Below are 19,217 nucleotides of genomic sequence, written 5' to 3' on the forward strand. Positions count from 1 at the left end.
TCCGGGCCACCCCAAAGGCTGTCGTGAAGAGGAAGGCAAAGGGGAGACTGCCACAGGGCCCCCTGAGGGAGAATCCCTGGACCTGACTGGCTGGCCCATTTTGGTGTCAATGTTCTTTGTAAGTGCTTTTAGAAACTTGCCGTTTTTATGCATTTGTGCTTGTATTTTACTGATTCTGTTACATGGCGCTACTGATCTTGCAAGTTATCGTCACTCTCTTTTTGCAGACTAGCAGGATATTAATGATAATCAAGAATAATTTAGCACATGCAAACGTCACATTCCCCTCTCTACAGCTGTGGTGCCGATGGCCTCCCACGGTCATCCACCCTGTTTGTGAGCTGGGCAGAAAAACTGGGCAGAAAAACTGGGGAGACTCCTTCACCAAATGTCTTCAGAGGGTAGAGGAATGCTCTTGCAGTTTCTCTAGGGTGGGGCTTACTATTAAATGCAATACAGCTTATTTCTTTTTTCCTAAGATTTTCTTTTCTTGCTGCTGCTGCCGGTGCCAAGAATGGCCACTGGGTTGGCAGCCTGACCACCATTTTGGACCCTCCTCAATGCCCTGGATCTAATGTTCCAAGGGAGCTTCCCCAACCTGGGGCCTTCCCGATGTTTTGGACTACAGCTCCCATCAGCCCCAGTCAGCAGAACAGCAGTGGCTGCGGCTGATGGGAGTTGTCCCAAACATCTGCAGGGCACCAGTTTGGCAAAGGCTGTGTGATCAGATGAGGAGGGGGAAGGAATGGCAGCTGCTACACAAAATGTTGGAGAATATTCAGAGAAAGTTCTGCAAAGCAGCCTCCTTTTTTCTGGAGGGTGAGAAAAATAACATTCTTCTGAGTAATGGTGGCTCGTCTCTATGCTCCTCCTGTGTCCCTCCCTCCCGTCTCGCTTACCCGGAATATGCAGGGCACATCTTTGCTGCTTGCATGGATGACATCCGAGGCCAGCACCGGGGCCACAGAGAACTGCTCATCCCTGTGACGGGGAGAAAAACAGGCGCGTCAGAGACACCTCATTCTCTCCTTAGTGGATGAGGTGGAGCCTTGTGTGCTCAGCATCAGCAGTACCCCCAGAGGTGCAGGACCTCGGCGTGGGGCAGGGGTCCATGGTGGCCCTCCAGACGGTTTTGGACTACAACTCCCATCAGCCCCAGCCAACATGGCCAATAGTCAGGGAGGCCAGGAATTGGAGTTCAACAACGTATGGAAGGAACCGGGTGCCCCCTCCCGGCCTAGTGGACAAGGTCTTCCTAGCGACAGATGTGGGGGTCCTGCTGCCACCTCCCCCACTTTGGGCAATTCTTGCCATTCAGCGGACAAAGGAGAGTCAGGACAGAACTACGCGGGGCTGCGTCTGAAAAGGGCATCCCTGCGCTGAATCCTCCTAAAATTTGCACTACGTACTGGCGCCAACACGTTGTGAGGCTCCCCTGCCCCGAAATAACATGGGCTATGGCTGGTGCCACCACCTGGCATCCTTGGCCACTACTTGGCAGGACTAATGCCCTTAGATATGAGCACAATGCCTGCAAACCTTATGCCTTTTGGATGGACAACATGGAAGTTATTGGCAGTGGAAAAGTGGTTGGGTGTCCCACTGAAAATCAGTGGAATCAAGACAACAAAAAGAAAAGGGGGCAAAAGATGTACTTTTTTCTTCCCTTGAAGGCCCGTAGAGATCCTGGGGTGGTATCTCTGAGTACTAAGGCTCACCCTGGCCTGCCTTCCTCACACGTCAGCCCACAGTGCCGCTTCCTGCGTGCCCTTCCACACATGGCGACCCCCTACCTCATGTCCGTGACATGCATGATGCTCCCATCACTCTGTGCTGCCTTCCCCTCTGGCACATCAAAGAGGAAAATCTTAAAATCACTGATGACTGCAAAAGCCCTCTGCCAGCCTTTCTTCACCCCGGAAGGCTTGGGCACCTTTTTTGGGGAAAGGTGGTACAATCAGACAACATTTCAATTGGAAGGGAACTTGGAGGCCATCTATTTCACCCCATGTTCAATGCAGGCATCCCTGACAGCTGGCAATCCATTCTCTGCTTAAAGACCCCCAGCGGAGAGCCCCCTGCTCCTGCCCAGGCAAGTCTGTCCTCTTGTTGCTCAGCTCTCACCCGAATGAAGTTGCTCCTAACATTTAGCCGAAATCCACTTCCCTGCAGTTTCCATGCGTTGGTCTCAACAAAGCCCTCTTCTCACACAGCAGGAAACATTCTGGGGGGCCCTGGATAGAACCACCCACCCTTCTATGTACAGGAAATCTCTGGCAGGGATAGGGGGAGGGGCAATTGAAACCTAGGCTCCCCACCCACCCCCTCTCCTTTTTTTAAAAAAGTAGAATTTTATTACGTGGTCATAGGTCTCAAGAATCCAACATTAAAACAGTTACATAAAACAAATTGCATAAATTCTAGTCATCTTTTTTGGCCACCATTGGCCAAACCTCTGGGGGCTGCATACCAGCAGGGTGTGCAGCCAAAAGCTGGTCTGGCCACACCAAAACCTCACATGCACACAAACACATATATAGGAGAGGAGGGGGTTACTGCCACTTTGGCACCCATCAAATGGCTCCACCCAGCCCAGCATTTTAATTTCCTCCCTCTTTTTGACACTGCTGCCAAAACTGATGGGGTCTTTGTGGGGGGCATGGCAGAATTTGCTTCACCCCTGAACTGGCATTAGCCACCCTGGTCTGGACTGGCTGGCCACAGCTCTGCAGGCTTTGAGACAGAGATCTTCCTCAGCCTTCTCCGGAGGGGTCACCAGGGACTGACCTTGGGCCTTCTGCATGCAAAACATGACACGCTCTGCCACTAAGCTCCTGGGCCTTGCCCTGCCCAACACTAGCTAAGGGTTTGGGGCGGGGAGACTCAGCGCCTTACCGACAGGAATCCCTCAAAGGCAGTCCCTGTCCCACTTGCTGGGTTGACCCCCAGGGTCTTCTGGAGCTGCTCAGGGGGCAGCGGGCAGATGGAGGCTGCTCCGGCACAGGACACATGACAGATGAAGTTACAAGCTGGAAAAACGGAGGAGGAGGAGGAAGCATGAACGTGCAGCCACAGGCCCTCTGCACCCCTTGCAGGGCAGGCAGGAGAATCTGAACTCAGCACGTGGTCCCGGGGAGGCCATTTCATTGACCGGCTTACAGCATGCACAGATTGCTGTATGCACAAAAGTTCTGAGGATGGATTATGACATTTGGGGCAGCAGCAACAGAGGCAAAGTCTCCCCCGCGTGCCAGTCCTTTGCTGTGCAATTGCAGCAGCCAGAGGCATCCACGGTTGATTCCAATGCCAGGGCAGAATCCCCCCCCCCAGCAGAATGAGCTGGAGACACCCTCCCGCACCCCCACTCCCAATGCAACTGCAGGGCTGGGATGGCCACACTTTAAAGTCAGCGAAGAAGGTGCACATTCCTGTCGAAAGAGGGAGGGGTGTAAGACCATTGCGCCCAGAGCCCAAAATTACGTTAACTGCACCATGGCTGGAAGTCAGTCCTGTGGTAGCTCCTTTGCTCTGGGGAATTTAACTAGTGAATGCCAGAAATCGCTCGCTTGGTGCGCAGACCTGGATCCTGCTCGGGTGATGACAGAGTGTTGTCAAACCCTCCCCCCGGCCCCAGGAACTAAGGAATCTGCGCTGGGTCCAACCAGCTCAGTATTGTTGACACACCAGGGGTGAGCAGAAGGCGGATCGGGATCAACTGGTAGATCTCCGGGCGATTTGAAGAGGATCAGCAAAGATTTCTGACTCCCACTTATATAACAATGGTAACAACAAAATGACACCCCCCCACACACGCACACACAATTATATGTATTCTTGAAACGCTTGCAGTGGGGGTCGCCAGAGACGGAATTTTGTGTGAGTTCAGTTCATTTCTCAGGACCAGGGACCAGGCTCAGATGTCTTTAATTCTAAGTGCACATATTTTGCAGGATCTCCGGGTTCCAGCAAAAACACAGAATAGATCCCACAAGCCTGAAGCCTCTCCTGGTCTACAGTACACAAACTAGCAGCAGCTCTTCGGGGCTTCAGACCAGGAGGGGTGGGGGGAGGGAGGGAGGGTGTATTTGTTGGACTTGATGGCCTTATTAGGCCCCTTCCAACTCTACTATTCTATGATTCTTCCTCAGCCCTTCCTACAGACTGAACCTGGGGCCTGCTGCATGCAAAGCAGGTGCTCTAACCACTGAGTGATGCTTCCCCCCTTGATCTGTACTCACTTCCCACCACCTGGCAAGATGTCACTCACCCTCGCAAACCAAGCCCTGCCGGACCAGCCCAACCAGTAACGATGTGCAGCGCATGCACTTGGTGGGTGTGGAGAAGCTGTGCGTTTTGAAGCTGTGGGTCTTGGGCTAGAGAAACAGAGGGCGAAGCGGGAAGGGTGTATGTGAAAGGAGGGAGGGAGGGAGGGAGGGAAAGGGGGATTAAATGCTTTATTTATTTAGAAATGGTATACTCTGCCTTTCCATTGCAGTCAAAATGCTCCGGGCAACTTCCAGCTATTCTAAAAACATACATGAATTAAGAATTAAGACCAGAGCTTGGAAAAGTTACTTTTTCAAACTACAACTCCATCAGCCCCAGCCAGCATGGCCACTGGAGTGGGCTGATAGGAGTTGTAGTCCAAAAAAGTAACTTTTCCAAGCTCTGATTAAGACTCCCCCTCACATTAAAAATGCAGAGGCTGGATCAAACCAGAGCTTGGAAAAGTTACTTTTTTGAACTACAACTCCCATCAGCCCCAGCCAGCATGGCCACTGGATTGGGCTGATGGGAGTTGTAGTTCAAAAAAGTAACTTTTCCAAGCTCTGGATCAAACAGACTGATTTCCTTTTTAAAGGAAGATTCAACCTAACAGACCAAATGCCTTCCAGAAAAAGGTTTGACCAAATGATAAAAAGTTAGCGGGGGGGTGGGTGAAGCCAACTTCCGGGGAAAGGTAATTGCAGTGTTTGGGTGCAGCCACCCAGAGAGGGCCCCTCTCACCCACTGTGCCTCCATCACTGTCAGGACATGAAAAACAGCAAGACCCACCCACCAACACCCGTTAAGAGTGTAGAGGCCAGCAGCGGAGGAGACGGTCCTTCAGTTATCAGGGGATTAAACCAATTCGGGCTTTCAAGGTCATCACAAACACTTCGAACGTTGTCTGAAAAGCCCGTGCAGCTGTTGGAAAATGGCTGTCCTGCGCTCCAAGGGGGAGCCACAGCAAGGCCCTCGCTGTTGGAGTCTTGGAAAAACATCTTGAGGTCCCACAGGCCTCACCTGTAGGCCTGCCAGTCAGGGCCCCCAAGGCATGTCCCACAATGCCCCAGAGCACCTGGCACAGAAGCACCTTCGGGCACTGCAAAAAATTTACAACGGCAGTTGTGTGAGACAACTGCCACTTCTGCCAGGCAAGCCTATGGCCAGGGTGACTGCCCAGTGCAGAAGGGCCTCCACAGAACTGGAGCCAGCCCTGCTCAATTTGGGACTCTGTGAAGACAATCCCTCCAAACATGTACAAAGTGCCTTTCCCTCCCCACTAAGCAATCTTCTGAGCCCCGTTTGAAAAGGCCCGGGGAAGGAAAGAGCAGCCTCCTCCTCAGCCGGGGCACTCAGTCCAGAATCATGCAGAGAAACAGGGACAGACAAAGATATTGAGGCCGACAGCCTGTTACCTTCAGGGATCCAGAGCTGCTGCTGCTGCTGCTGCTCTCCATGGTGCCCACTACGGACTGGGTGGAGGACTGCGACGCCTTCAGCGAAAGAGAGAAATCACTGTGGCTGCTCTGCTTTGCAAGGCCTCTTGGCTAATCCAAACCTCCCACTATCCACTTTTCTATAGCAGGTTCCCCTCTCTCCCGTTCAGTGAATCAACCTCCTTGCCATTGTCATCACTGTGCATTTAGTTGCCCCCGGGCAATCCAACCCACAACACTGGCCACAGCTCATCCCCCTTGGTCTAGCCATGCCCCATATGCCTGGAGAGGACTGGTCAAGAGGCAGAGGCCACAAGGAGCGCCCCCCTGCTGGGGTGGGGGCTTTGGCAGACACCCAGCAATGCCAGCCCCTGACGCCTGCCCTACTGCTGTTTCAGCTTGGCTTTCTCCGAGGGCAACCAACGCGATCAAAGGGCTGGAGCAACTCGCCTATAAGGAAAATTCGCAGCAAATGTTTATAGAGGTTTTTATTTTGGAAAAACATATGAATAAGGAGGGACATGATAGAGGTGTATAAAATTATATACGGTGTGGAGAAAGCGGATACAGAGTTTTTCTCACTAGGACCTAAAAGGGCCAAAACTCCAATGAAACTGAACCGTGATGGGAGATTCAGGACAGACAAAAGAACGCAGTTAAACTATGTAATTTGCTCCCACAAGATGCACTGATGATGATGATGAGAGACCCAGTGTGGTGTAGTGGTTAAGGTGTTGGACTATGACCTGGGAGACCAGGGTTCGAATCCCCACACAGCCATGAAGCTCGCTGGGTGACCTTGGGCCAGACACTGCCTCTCAGCCTCAGAGGGAGGCAATGATAAACCACCTTGTCAGGACAGACAGAAGAAAGTTCCTTCTTCATGCAGTTAAACTATGTAATTTGCTCCCACATGATGCACTGGCAGTAGTCAATCTAGATCACTTTTAAAAGGAAATTCAGCAAATTAATGGAGGAATATCAAAGGCTATCAGTGGCTACTGGTCACCATGGCTTATTACCTCCAGTATCAAAGGCAGCCTGATCAGCTGCTGGGAGCACGAGTGGGGAGGACTTTCGCGCTCCTGTCCTTCTCTAGGGGTGAGATTGCCCCTAAAGGACCAGGTCCGCAGCCTGGGGGTCATTTTGGACTCTCAATTGTCCATGGAGCCCTAGGTATCTGCAGTAAGTCGGGCAGCCTGATACCAACTTCATCTGGTACAGAGGCTGCGACCCTACCTTCCTATACATCTGCTTCCACGAGTGATACATGCCCTGGTCTCCTCTCGATTAGACTACTGTAATGCGCTCTACGTGGGGTTACCCTTGAAGACGGTCCGGAAATTGCAGCTGGTACAGAATGCGGCGGCACGCTTAATAAAGCATAGCCGTCGCCGGGATCATGTCACCCCAGTGTTGATGGAGCTACACTGGTTGCCAGTTGTATACTGGGCCCAATTCAAGGTGTTGGTATTAACCTTTAAAGCCCTATACGGTTTCGGCCCAGTTTATCTGAAGGAACGCCTCCAGTATCACCAAATATGCCGCCAAACAAGATCGGCCTCACAAGACCTTCTCTCGGTCCCACCGGTGAAAACAGCTAAGCTGGTGCGGACCAGAGAGAGGGCCTTCTCGGTCGTGGCCCCCACCCTCTGGAACTTGCTTCCTTTTGACCTTCGACATGCCTCCTCCCTGATGGCTTTTTGTCGAGCCTTAAAGACCTTGTTATTCAGGCAGGCCTACGGGATTTCTGGGGTGGGTTAGGCTATTATGTTGTATTACTAACGGGTGGTTTAGATGTATTGTTGTTTAATATGGTGACTGTTGTATGAATATGTTTTAAATTGTATTTTATATTGTGTAAGTCGCCCAGAGTGTCTGTTAAGTCAGACAGATGGGCGACTAACAAATAAAATTCTATTATTATTATTACTAGGGCTTCCCCCATTGGGACATTCCAGGGGCCGCAGTGGAAACAGAGGAACAGGATCCTGGACTAGATGGGCTCCAAAAGGTCCACACGTTCTTACAGCTGCAATTTCCAGGGAAACACGGCATCGTCTGCCGGATCTCCAGGGCAAGGAGAAGCATTTTGCCCGTTTGAATTCCCCAGTTCACTTCCTGGCCTCTTTGGGTTAAGGGGTCTAGACTGGGGAAAAGACCCCTGAAGACAGCACAAGGCTGGCCAGCCTGGCTCCAGAGAAGGCAGCTCCTCTTATATTTGGAGACACCGAGAATGAGCATCAGCAGAGAAAGGGGAACACTGGAGCCTCCCCACTCGAGGGACGGCCTGTTATGGGATGGCAGAAAATGGAACTCACGCTGGACCGCAGGCTCCTCCGCTGTTCTGGGTGCAGCTGGGCCCCTTCTGTGGCCTCCGGGGAATCTGGGGAGCTCCCAAAAGCAATTGCGTCCTTCTGACAAACAGGGTGACACAAGCAGATTGTTAGTGGGCATCATTCAGATTTTGCTATCGGGGCACTTCATTCACACATGCACTGTAAGCTGTAAGACCGTAAGAGCAGCTGGACCACTCCAAAGTGGGTCCATCTAGTCCTGCATCCTGTTTCCAACAGAGGCCAACCAGATGCAAGCAGAATCACAGTGCAAAAGGCACTCCTCTCCCCAGCATCGCTGGTATTCAAAGGCATGGAGCCACCGAAACCAGAGATAGTTCACAACTGTGATGACCAGCCCTGCTTGGCATTCCACATCTGCCTTGGGCGGCAGGATCTCTGCACTTGGATCTGCACGCACAGGTTTCTATTTATATTCAGCTCTCATTTTTGAATTTTTTTTCAACATTCCCAGTTATGGATTCTGTCGGCACTTAAAGATTTTATTTATTATTTATTTATTAGATTTATATCCCGCCCTTCCTCCCAGTAGGAGCCCAGGCGGCAAATTTGGGGCAGTGAGCAAGCAGGTAAAGACTCGCGATATTCAGTACAAAATACAAGTCAGTAAACATGACTGTATTAAAAATGTAAGGGTGTTAATCAAGAGCTAATCAATAATTTTCTGAAATGTATTTAGATAAAAAAAAAGACTGAACATTTGAAATTTCATTGAATGTTGGCTTTAAGATATTTAATGTCAGAAGATTCAGGACAGACAAAATAAAGTCCTTCTTCACGCAGCGCACAGTGAAACTATGGAACTCACTCCCACAAGAGGCAGTGATGGCCACCAACTTGGATGGCTTTAGACAAACTCAAGAAGGATAAGGCTATCAATGGCTACTAGCCACGATGGCTACGCTGTGCCACCATTGTCAGTGGCCGGATGCCCCCGAACAGCAGTTTGTTTATTTGTTTGTTTATTGTTTGATTTATATCCCACCCAGTAGGGTGGCAAACAAAAGCACTAAAAACACTTTAAAACATCATAAAAACAGACTTTAAAATACATTAAAATAAAACATGTTTAAAAAAAATTTTTTTAAAGCTTTAAAAACATCTTTTAAAAAAGAGAAAAGGGGATCGTGTGCAGGAGAAAGGTTACGTTGTGCTCTGCAGGAGAGATATCTGGTTGGCCACTGTGGGGAACAGGACACTGCACTGGATGGGCCCTCCCTGGGCCTGATCCAGCTGTGGAGCTCTGATCATCTTGCTATGAGCGAGTGCTATTTTAATGGCCCTTCTGTTCTGAACCCAGGAGCCCTGCCTCTTGGCTTCTCTAACCAACATTACTGGCCAGTACCGGAGACTTACGTTGGCACTTCGGAAGGAGAGGAAGGGAATCAGAGGTCCTTGGTGCTTGATGCCTATCAGAAGAGCAGAGAAAGGGAACACTCTGAGGATTGCCTCTATTCTTCACCACAGACCACAGACGGGCACCAGAACACAGAGGAAGAAGGTACTCGACACCGAGTCAGAGCTATTGGCCCACCCAGCTTAGTGTTCTCTACACTGATTGGCAGTGGCTCTCCAGAGACTGCAGGGGATATCTGCCTGTCTTTCCTGGAGAGGCCATTGGGGACTGGACCTGGGACCTCTGCATGCAAAGCGGGTGCTCTGCCACTGAGCTAAGGCCCTTCCCCATAAAAAAAACCCTGAGCGTTCCCGGTGCTGTACAGTGCAGCACAAGCATCACACAGATGCTGACCCTACGGCCTAAACCTGGCTTGTTAGCTGCCCTCCCCTTTCCCTCTAAAATCTTTCTCCTTTGGGCCAGAGATTGTTAACGGCTCCTTCAAGTCTATCCTCCTGCCCCATTAACCGTTTGTGTCAAGTTTCTGGCTTAAGCCCTTGGTCCACATCCCAGACTGAATGACCTCCCCTTACAGTCATCCCTTGTGCCCCCCCCATGCCTCTTGCCTTTCCCCCCTCCTTGGTTGCCTCCTCCAATATCTAAAATTTAGGTTGCTTCCATGCTCGGTGCTTCCCTCTGAATTTAAACTCTTTGTTCCCTTTTAATAGAGAATCCAGATGACAGGGCCAACCTGTTCATTCCAGTGTTTCCCTCCTGCCTTAAAAAATAAATAAATAAATAAATACACAATTGCTGCAGTGCGAGCCTGTCCAGTGGTGGATTGGCAAAGTGCTGTTGAGGCTTCTTGGGGACTACTGTCCCTTCAGTTAGTCATTTCCGCTTCAGACTCAGGCACGACATTACTGATTTGACCCTTAAATTAGTAGATTCTCTATTGAATTCTGTTCATAATAAAATAAAGTAAAATAAAAGAGCAATTCCTCTTAGAACAGGTAACTACTAATTAAAGGGGTGGCACAAAACTGCAACTCCCGAGAGCACCTGCCTCAGACCCCTCCTCAGTAGATGAATTGCCATTCAGGGGAAAACCTGTCCAGCCAAAAGATGGAAGGCAGACAACTAATTAAAGTTGCCTTAATAAGGTGTTGAGAGAGAGTTGCTTGAATCAATGAAATTGACTGACTGAAGTCTGTAGCCCTAAGCACACTTCCTGTAGCTGAAGTCCCATCACAACTCACAATCTTATCTGTCATTGTCAGATGTTACAGAGAACGCGGCCCCATACCACGTGCCACGTGGAACCAGCGTTTCAGTTCTGATTGTGGACAAGCAGCGCCTCCTCAGCTGTGCTAAAGGGCACGAGCACAGAAGCAACATTAGGTTTCTGGTCTGTCAGGACAAGTGACTGTCTTCTTTGGCCAGAAATGACAAATACTTTGATGGCCCTAGGTCAGGAGTGAGGCGCTGGCATCCTCCAGATGTTGTTGGACTCCAGCCCCATCATCATCCCTGCCCCATTGGCCATGCTGGGGCTGCCGTCCAGCAACATCTGGCAGGCCACCAGCGCTCCATCCCTGTTGCAGACACTGAGACCTGAGCAATGGGGACATCGAACCCTACTCATTTCCCAAAGGCTTGCACCTTGCCCCACTGCTGGGATAAGTCCTTGGGGGGCTTAGTGCTGCTGCACAGACACAAGCCCCAGGCTGCATCTTACCTTCCAGGGACCGGCCCTTCAGCTCCGCCTTTGCCTTCTCCAGCTCCAGATGCAACACCCTGTTCTGATTCTCTGCCTCCTGCAATTGGCTTTTGGATACAGGTGGGTGGGGGAGGGAAATGTTACTTTATGGCATGCAGAGAAATTCAGCATCCATCAGAGGGCCTGTCCTCCACCCCGGTACAAAGTTTAAAGGAGAAGAGGTTTGTGGCAATGAAAAGAATCCTTCAACGGCTTCGGCTGTTCACAGGGCAGCTGTCTGGACGAAACAATCACACCACCCTGGGCCTGATGCAGACTGCAACAAACCATCTCTTGCTGTTTTTAAAAGGTTTAATAGGTCTCCACCTCTCTCTTCACTTCAAAGGCGTCTGTATTAATTGCTCCAGTAAGGACACTGTGGATACCTCTAGGAGAAGCCACCTCTTGGCTTCCAGGGTTTTGACAATGTTTGCAGCAGCTGAACTTGGGCGTTGCTGCTGTCCCATGGGACCTCATGAGGCTGGAACAAGGGATCCACAGATTGCACAGGGGGTTGGACTTGATGGCCTTATAGGCCCCTTCTAATTCTACTGTTCTATGATTCTATGATCCAAATGCAAATGTGAAGGGTTTCTTAAGAACATTACACCAGAAGAGCCAAAGTCCCATCTAATCCTGCATCCTGCTGTCATGGCGGCCAACCAGACCTTCCTGGGAGGAGCCCCCAAGCAGGACCTGAGCACCACAGCAGGCCTCTCCCTACTTGGGATTCCTCCCAGCACGCTGCCTCCAACAGTGGAGGCAGAGCAGAGTCCTCGTGGCCAGTAACGCCTGACAGACAAACTCATGGAGGACAGGGCTAATTCCTGTCCAGATACAACAGGCGTCCACTATCTGCACTTTTCTGGAAGACATTTTGGTTCAACAGGCTTTCCCAGCTGGATGAATGGCTCTCTGCCATGGGCTTCAGTGTTGCTTTTGTCTTCAATACATCTACCGTCTTTGGTGGTGTTGTTTTTTGCTGCTTTTATTGTGCGTTGCCTTGAGATGATTGTGCAGAAGGCGATTCATAAATTAATTATAATAATAAATTATAACAACACTTTTCTTTTAAAGCCTCCCAAATTCCTGCTCTAACGTCTGCACAGCTTTCGCCAGTCTTGCCCCCTTTCAGATGTTTTGGACTACAACCCATCAGTTGGGCTCCTGCTGGGAGGAAGGGCGGGATATAAATCAAATAATAAATAAATCAGTCCCACACACCACCGCTGCGCCCCAGGCTGCTTCTGCATCAGGCATGATTCTCAAATGTTTCCTCTAGCTTATTCGGTCACCCGCTCTGCCAGGGTGGCTGATCCTTCCGCTCTGCTCTCCCTCTCCCTCACCACTTGCCACCACTGCCACCACCACCACCCTCAATGCCTGCTCACCGCTTAGCCGCCAAATGGGCCACCTTCAGCTTGTCCAGCTCCTCCTGGACGCCTTGTTTGGCCCGGATCTCAGCCTCCAGCGCCGACTGCAGCTCCAGCCTGGCTGAGGCCTCCACTTTTTGCAGCCGTCGAGCCTTCCAGAGTGTGTCCTAGAGCAGGAGGCAAGGGAAGAGTGTCTGCAGGGTAGGAGCAGCAAACTGGGCTGGTTATGGGGCCAGCAGTTGCAGCAGCTGCATTGTGGGTGGAGAAGTGGGGCGTGGGGGAGAAGGAGCCCCTGCCCCTCCAAGGGGTCTCTTACCGGGGTTCTAGGCCCAGGGCTCTGGGTGCCTGTCTGCTTCAGAGCTTCCACTTCCTCCATCATGTGAGTAGCCATGGCCTGCAGGTAGCCCCTGGACTCCTTCTCATCGCTCACCCTGAGACACAGGCAAGGAGGCATGCAAAGCTCAGGGGGAAACTGCAACACTCTGTGTGTGCGCATGGGCATGGATGCATGCGTGCTTGCAAATTAGCAGCAGCAGCTCCATGAGAAAGGAATCCTCCCCCACACACACACACCCTCCCCTGGGATGACCCTTTCCAGGCTGACATTCAAGGCATCTCCTGGCATTCTGTTCCCACAGCGCAGAGCAGATGCTGTTTATTGCTTATTTTGTTGCATTTTTATCCCACTGTTCCTCCAAGAAGCTCAAGATGGCACATACATGGATGTCTGCCCTGCTCATTTTATCCTCACAACAACTCTGAGAGGCAGCAATTGTTCCAAGGTCACCCACTTACTTTCATGGCTGATTTGAACCTGGGTCTCCCTGGTCCTAAGGCGCTTCTATATGTGGATGTTTTAGTAGCCCCCAATCACTGCCGTTCTGCTTTAAGCTGAAAGTGGAATAGCATCTCCGCTTCCAGAAGTTTGACACTCTGTAGCCAGGTAGGCAGTCCCTCTTCCCACAGCCCCAAATATTGGAGTCCAGCAATTTTCTTTGGGATGACTGTTTGTGAGGAAAGCACTATATACCCCCTCCCCCTCACTACATGCCTGATCATAATTCTCCCCATCCCTTGCTGGAATTTAGAGGAGGAATGTTGATAGGGACAATGCTATTTAGAAAGGAAAGGATTAAAACGGTAAAGGTATTTCCTAGAGAGACGAGAAATATGATAAAGAAAAGGCTAGAGCAACCTATGACACAGCTACAGCATACAGGCACAAATAGCAGCACAATCGGTCATCCATGCCTGTGGAAGTTGCCCAGTGAGTCCACCGAGTTTTTTAAAGTGTCAGATTTTGTGAGTTTCAGAAGCTCAGAGAAAGTCGATTGATTTGGCTCTGACAAACCTGGACGAAGCACTGAGTAACTTGGAGGAACGGGGAGATAGGTGGGGGTTTCGATTCACTCCCTCTGAGACAGCCAGTGTTTTTTTTCCAAGGAGGAAGGTGCCTGAGAGAGTTACTCTGACCTTGTATGGAGAGCAGATTCACACGGTGCCCAGTTCCACATTTCTGGGGGTTCATTTTGACACACAGCTGACTTGGAAGAAGCATTTCATGAGTAGTTTGGATAAGTGTAAAGCTTGCCTAAACTTACTGAGGGGCATTTTTGGCACTACTTGGAGTGCAGATAGGAGGACCCTGGATGCTCTGTCATGTGGTGGTTCGGTACAGCTGCAAGGCACCTGCACCTGCCTCACAATCGCTGTTGCAGAAGGCTGATGCTATTCAAACAAAGGTGTGAAGCGTAATTTGCGTGGCCTTCATCCTCTGTCCATGCAGTGTGATGCAGGGAAGGACTGGGGAATGGCCCAGGGACTTGAGGTGGGCTTTGTTAGATCCTACCTTTTCTTGGGATAGAAGGGGAATCTCACAGTTAGAGCTTGGGTATAATTTCTATGGGGGTTGTCGGGAATTATTTGCTGCTCCTGAGAAGTTTGGCAGGTGCGTTCCACCTGTGGTTAGTGGTTCAGGCTTAGCTGAAGTCTAACATGATGCCAGGACAGGGTGTCCCTCAATTGACTGTTCGTTGGCCTTATGGATGGCTGTGAGTTCCTCCTCAGGTTGATATGAGTCGTGGCGAAGCTACTAAAAGTCAGCTTGGGATGGCAATTTCTAAAACCAGGGCAGTGGCGTCCACTGTGTCTAAGTGGGATCCACGGTGTGGAATCTATAGAGACGGATCTCAAGATCCACAGGACGGCCGTGTGCCTATTGCATTCCAGCATTCCAGGTTCAAAGGGCTTGTTGCTTTTCTGATTGGTTCTCAATAATGGGTGTTGAATGAATAGCGATCCTCTTGGCATTGGAATGGAGACGGGATGCGAGACCTGAGTGGACGGTTGTGTTTTCAGACTCCCTGTCAGGCCTGATGGCCATTCAGAATGGGGCTATGGGTTGCAAAAGGAATGAGATTTGGGGGCTGCATACTGAATTGCCAGCTAATGGGTTTCTTGGTTCAGTCTTGTTGGATTCCAGCTCATGTGGGCCCTGCTGGGAGTGAGATGGCTGGCCAGGTGGCCAGGAAGCCTTTGGGGCAGAGGAACATTGATCTCTGTCCTTTTCAGGAGTTGGGGTAAGAGGACATTGTTGGGTGAGGGGCAAAGGCAGTGGGAGGCGGATTCTACGGATCGACGGGTATTTGGAGGATTTTCGAGTATTTCATCTGAAAGGGCAGCAGAGACAACTCAGTCTGTTAAAAGAGTCCTAATGGAGCATTGCGCTCTTCGGAGTGGCTGGTGCAGAGTTCGAAGAACGGATTCTGAATATTGCTGGGTGGTAGAAACAGTGGATCATGCTTTTTGGGATGGCGAGAGATATATGGAAGTTGGAGAGCCTCTCCTCCGTAGGCTTAGTGACTTGGGGCTTACAGACTTGTCTGTGGGACTGGCCCGTCGGGATAAGAATTTTTTGGGCTCAGAGATTCTGTGGAGGTTTCTTAAGGCTATACAGCTCTACGAAAGGTTGTGAGTGACATGCTAACATTTTCTGCCAGCAGGTGGCGATAGTAGGACCTTTCCTTGGCCCTGATTCGTCATTAAACCAGAGAAGAAAAAGAATTTCGGGATGGAGGAGAGAAATGTTTTGTTCACAACAACGTAAAACGTGAGTGAACAAAGTGTGGTTATTTCACAGTCAATGCCTAGTGTGGAACCAGGGCCCGAGCCTGACATTCGAGCTCTGTGCCCTCCAGATATTTTGGACTAGAATTCAAAAAGGACTGAGAACAATCGATGGTGAAATTTCCAAAAGCAAAGGAACTGTGGCTCCAGCTCTGCCTGGGAGCTATGCCCTCCCCACAGAATCTGGGGGCAGCCTCTAGTTAATCAATGGGGAAAGGGAAAGGCCCTCTACTTATGCTCAGATGCATCTCTGCCTCCACCATTGCTCCATGCATCAGGCCATGTTCAAAGAAGGTGCACAGTCGGCAACTCACCACCGCAAGATGTCAGTGATCTGCATCTCCCAGTTGGCAAAGGCTAGCTTGTGTGTCTCTGAGGCACACAGTTCTTGATCCAGGTGGGGGATGTCAGCGCTGGGTGAATCCACCTGTTGGACCAAAAGGAGGCAAAAATAGACGGGAAGGAAACAAGCAAAGGAGGTGCCATGAGCTTTGCAGAGAAAATCCTTGTATGACAATTGGGTTTGAGGACCTTGGAGATCCAACATCCAGGTGACAAAAATTTAAAAGCACAGAATCCAGGACTTATGTGCAGTTAGAACTTGGGCTTCAGGATTGAGGGCTTTTTGGAATTACTCCTGAGAAGAGAACCCTTCTCTGCACTTGTGTTCTGGAGAAGCTGCAGCCAGGAGCCCCAGAGAGTTTTGTAGGGAACAGCACACATACCTGGTCCTGAGAGTGCAAGGTGCGGTGGCTCTCCACAGGTGTCAAACTGCACAGCTCTTTCTTCCAGTCTTTTGGTTCCAGGTTTTCCCACCTGAGCAGGAAAGGCCATGTGAGAGACAGAGAGAGAGAGAGAGAGGAGAATTCTCCTTTCCAAACTTCTCAGAGCTGAGGACTGGGAGTGTGGACTGTCTGGGTTGCAGCGCTGTCAGTTGCACTTGGTTCCCACAGAAATCCATATGAAAAATGGCCACCCTGGCCCCCTCCACAGGTTTGTACCACAACTCCCATCAGCCCCAGGCAGCACAGCTGATTTGGACTACAACTCCCATCATCCTGAGGAGGCTGATGGGAGTTGTAGTCCAAAACATCTGGAGGGGACCGGGGGGGGGAAGGCCCATTGAAGTTGATTCCAACTGATTCCAAAGGGCATTGAATGCAGTCTGGATCCAACCTCTAGTTCCCCTTTGCCACTGGATTCTACCCCCTCCCACTACACCTCCGCCCATTTGCAGGAATGGAGAAGCCTGGTCCTAGTTTTTGCTTGGCCAACTCATTTCCTGCTCTGGGGTGCCCCAGTTTTCTCTTGCCACCGGCTTCTGAGAGGGGGCCTTGGGTGGGCTCCTGCCTCTCCTCACCGTTCACTCCTGGGTTTCTGAAGCTGCTCCCGGCATTGGGCCATCTCAGCCTGGAGTGCCTCCTTTGGGGTGCAGGAAGCCCCCGCCGTGTGCTTGGAGCCACCAGCGTGGAAGAGGGACATGCTCTGCTTCACCTGCAGGAGGCACCACAGTCATTAGGAGAGGGTAGCAAATGGGTCACTCACGGATCCTGTCTGGGCTGCCTTTTGAAGCAAACTGACAGATTCTCATCTCCCAGACTAATGCACAGATCTGAATGCAGGCAGCCCTCAGCATTTGGACTTCTTCGAATTCTGAGATACAGTTCTTGGCTCAAAAAAGTAACAGACTGCACATACAAATACATATCTTTGACTAAAATGTGTACAAAAATGTACCTTTTAGGTTAAAATGCTTACAAAAAAATGTATTCCGTGAAAAATATATAGACAGTGTGAATTTTGGTGCATTGAAGAAAAATTGCAGTATGATGTAGAAACAGGACAGAAGAGACTTTGTGCACAAAAAGAGGATGCGCAAGGAGGGGAAGGCCCCTTGCAGGTAGCGGGGGGGGGGAGAGCAGCTGCTTTGCATGCAAAAGGTCTCCGGTCCAGTCCCAGCTGGCACCTCTGAGTAGGGCTGGGGAAGATCCCTGCCTTGAAACCCTGGAGAGCCGCTGCCAGCCAGTGTGGCCAGCACTGGACTCGATGGACCAGTGCTTCGGCTTGGCGCAGGCAGGTTCCGATGCCCCCACATGCCTCGACTAATCGGCCCATCCGAAGCATCCCCCTGGCATGATGACCCCCCCATAACGGGGCTCCCCCCCACCCCCCGCACTTACCCGCAGCTCCTCCCGCTCCTTCTTCAGCCTCCGCAGCTGCTGCTCAGCCCTCTCCTTCCCCTTCCGCTGCTTGGACACCTCGCTGACCAGGCCCTCGATCCGAGCCTCCAGCTGCAGGGGGCAGAGATGTTCTCTCGCTCTCACAGGGACTGGAGTTTTGGGGCATCCCCCCCCAGCCCAAGCCCTTCTGAAGCCATGGAGGCACAGTGGGGGGGCAGGCGGAGCACCGCACAGTCACCCCGGGGGGGCAGCCCTCCTGCGGGATGAGACGGGCGCCCATGATCTGGTCTGCACGTTCTGGGAGCCATTGAAGACATTCTTCTCCCAGCGGCTTCCCCAGTTGGCTGAGCGGGTCTCTGCCACGAGCGCCTACTTCGCCTCTTTTCTTTTGGGTTGGCTTTAAATACAGCTGCTCATCTGGGTTTTGAACTGCTTTTTGTATTGAGCGTTGCCTTGAGATGATTAGGTAGGAGGCGACTCGTAAACAAATGATGATGATGATGGCAGCTCCAGGAGGGCCAAGCAATTTGGCTTTCCAAGGGGAGGGCAGGTTTTGCACCTCCCCCCATAATGTCAGCCCCGAAATGCAGCACATGGTTTTTCACATACAAGTAGGTTTCTTTAGGGGGGGGATAAAGGGTTGGGGGCCACCCCTAGAGCCTGTGCACTGTACCATTTGAGGGCACTGCTGAGAGAGGGCAAAACATCCCCCCATGACCCCAATATCTGCAACCCACTCTTAGCAGTCAATTGCCAGCCTGGCCCACAGAATCCAATGGGAGCCACTCAGAATTATGTCAGCCTCCAACATTTTAACCAGTGCTGGCTCGTGACTCCATGTCAGTGGGGCCATGGAATCCACTCCGGGTTTTAGTCCAAGCTTTCGAGGAGCTCCTTGAAAGTTCAGACTGAAACCTGGAGCGGACTCCACAGCCCCACTGACATGGAACCACCAGCCGGCACTGACCCTAACTCCATCTTCCATCTGCATAACTCCACTTTGGGTTTCATCTCCTGGTTGTCCTAGGACAGTGATTCTCAAAGGTTCACCCAGGCACACTGGTGTGCCGCAAGAGGTGACTAGGTGTGCCGTGAATATTATGAAAGTGTATGAAAGACCTGAGAGACTTGGGAGGCAGCTGACCAAGAGAGGAGGAGGAGCTCTGGTGAGGCTTGGCGGCGCTCTGTGCGAGGGAGAAGGGACTCGGGATTCCTGACCCTGAAAGACCTGACAGACTTTGGAGGCAGCTGACCAAGAGAGGAGGAGGAGCTCTGGTGAGGTAAGCAGCTTATCTGCATGCTTTCTTTCCTATCAGGCTTGGCGGCGCGACTACAATCCGTTCAACTAATTCCTGGCAGTGACAACAGAAACATCAAGACTGCC

General features: G+C 51.1%; 1 protein-coding gene across 2 annotated transcripts in view; it reads right to left on the reverse strand.

Annotated features, from left to right (window-relative positions):
- The window catches only part of CDC42BPG (CDC42 binding protein kinase gamma), a 78,862-nt gene that overhangs the window by 11,852 nt on the left and 47,793 nt on the right, over positions 1-19,217 (reverse strand). Inside the window, exons 14-27 of one of the 2 annotated variants that reach the window (XM_061606421.1) lie at positions 17,834-17,944; positions 17,014-17,147; positions 16,379-16,469; positions 15,968-16,080; positions 12,844-12,958; positions 12,546-12,694; positions 11,134-11,222; positions 9,416-9,468; positions 8,024-8,116; positions 5,682-5,759; positions 4,268-4,373; positions 2,896-3,029; positions 1,794-1,933; positions 900-981 (exon numbers count right to left, since the gene is read on the reverse strand). In XM_061606421.1, coding sequence (XP_061462405.1) covers positions 900-981; positions 1,794-1,933; positions 2,896-3,029; positions 4,268-4,373; positions 5,682-5,759; positions 8,024-8,116; positions 9,416-9,468; positions 11,134-11,222; positions 12,546-12,694; positions 12,844-12,958; positions 15,968-16,080; positions 16,379-16,469; positions 17,014-17,147; positions 17,834-17,944 — 1,488 coding nt within the window. Of the gene's footprint in view, positions 1-899; positions 982-1,793; positions 1,934-2,895; positions 3,030-4,267; positions 4,374-5,681; positions 5,760-8,023; positions 8,120-9,415; positions 9,469-11,133; positions 11,223-12,545; positions 12,695-12,843; positions 12,959-15,967; positions 16,081-16,378; positions 16,470-17,013; positions 17,148-17,833; positions 17,945-19,217 lie in introns of both variants that reach the window. The other variant, XM_061606420.1, reaches the window with a different exon arrangement.

This window comes from Rhineura floridana, chromosome 22 (genome assembly GCF_030035675.1).
Source record: "Rhineura floridana isolate rRhiFlo1 chromosome 22, rRhiFlo1.hap2, whole genome shotgun sequence".
Classification (NCBI taxonomy): Eukaryota; Metazoa; Chordata; class Lepidosauria; order Squamata; family Rhineuridae; genus Rhineura; species Rhineura floridana.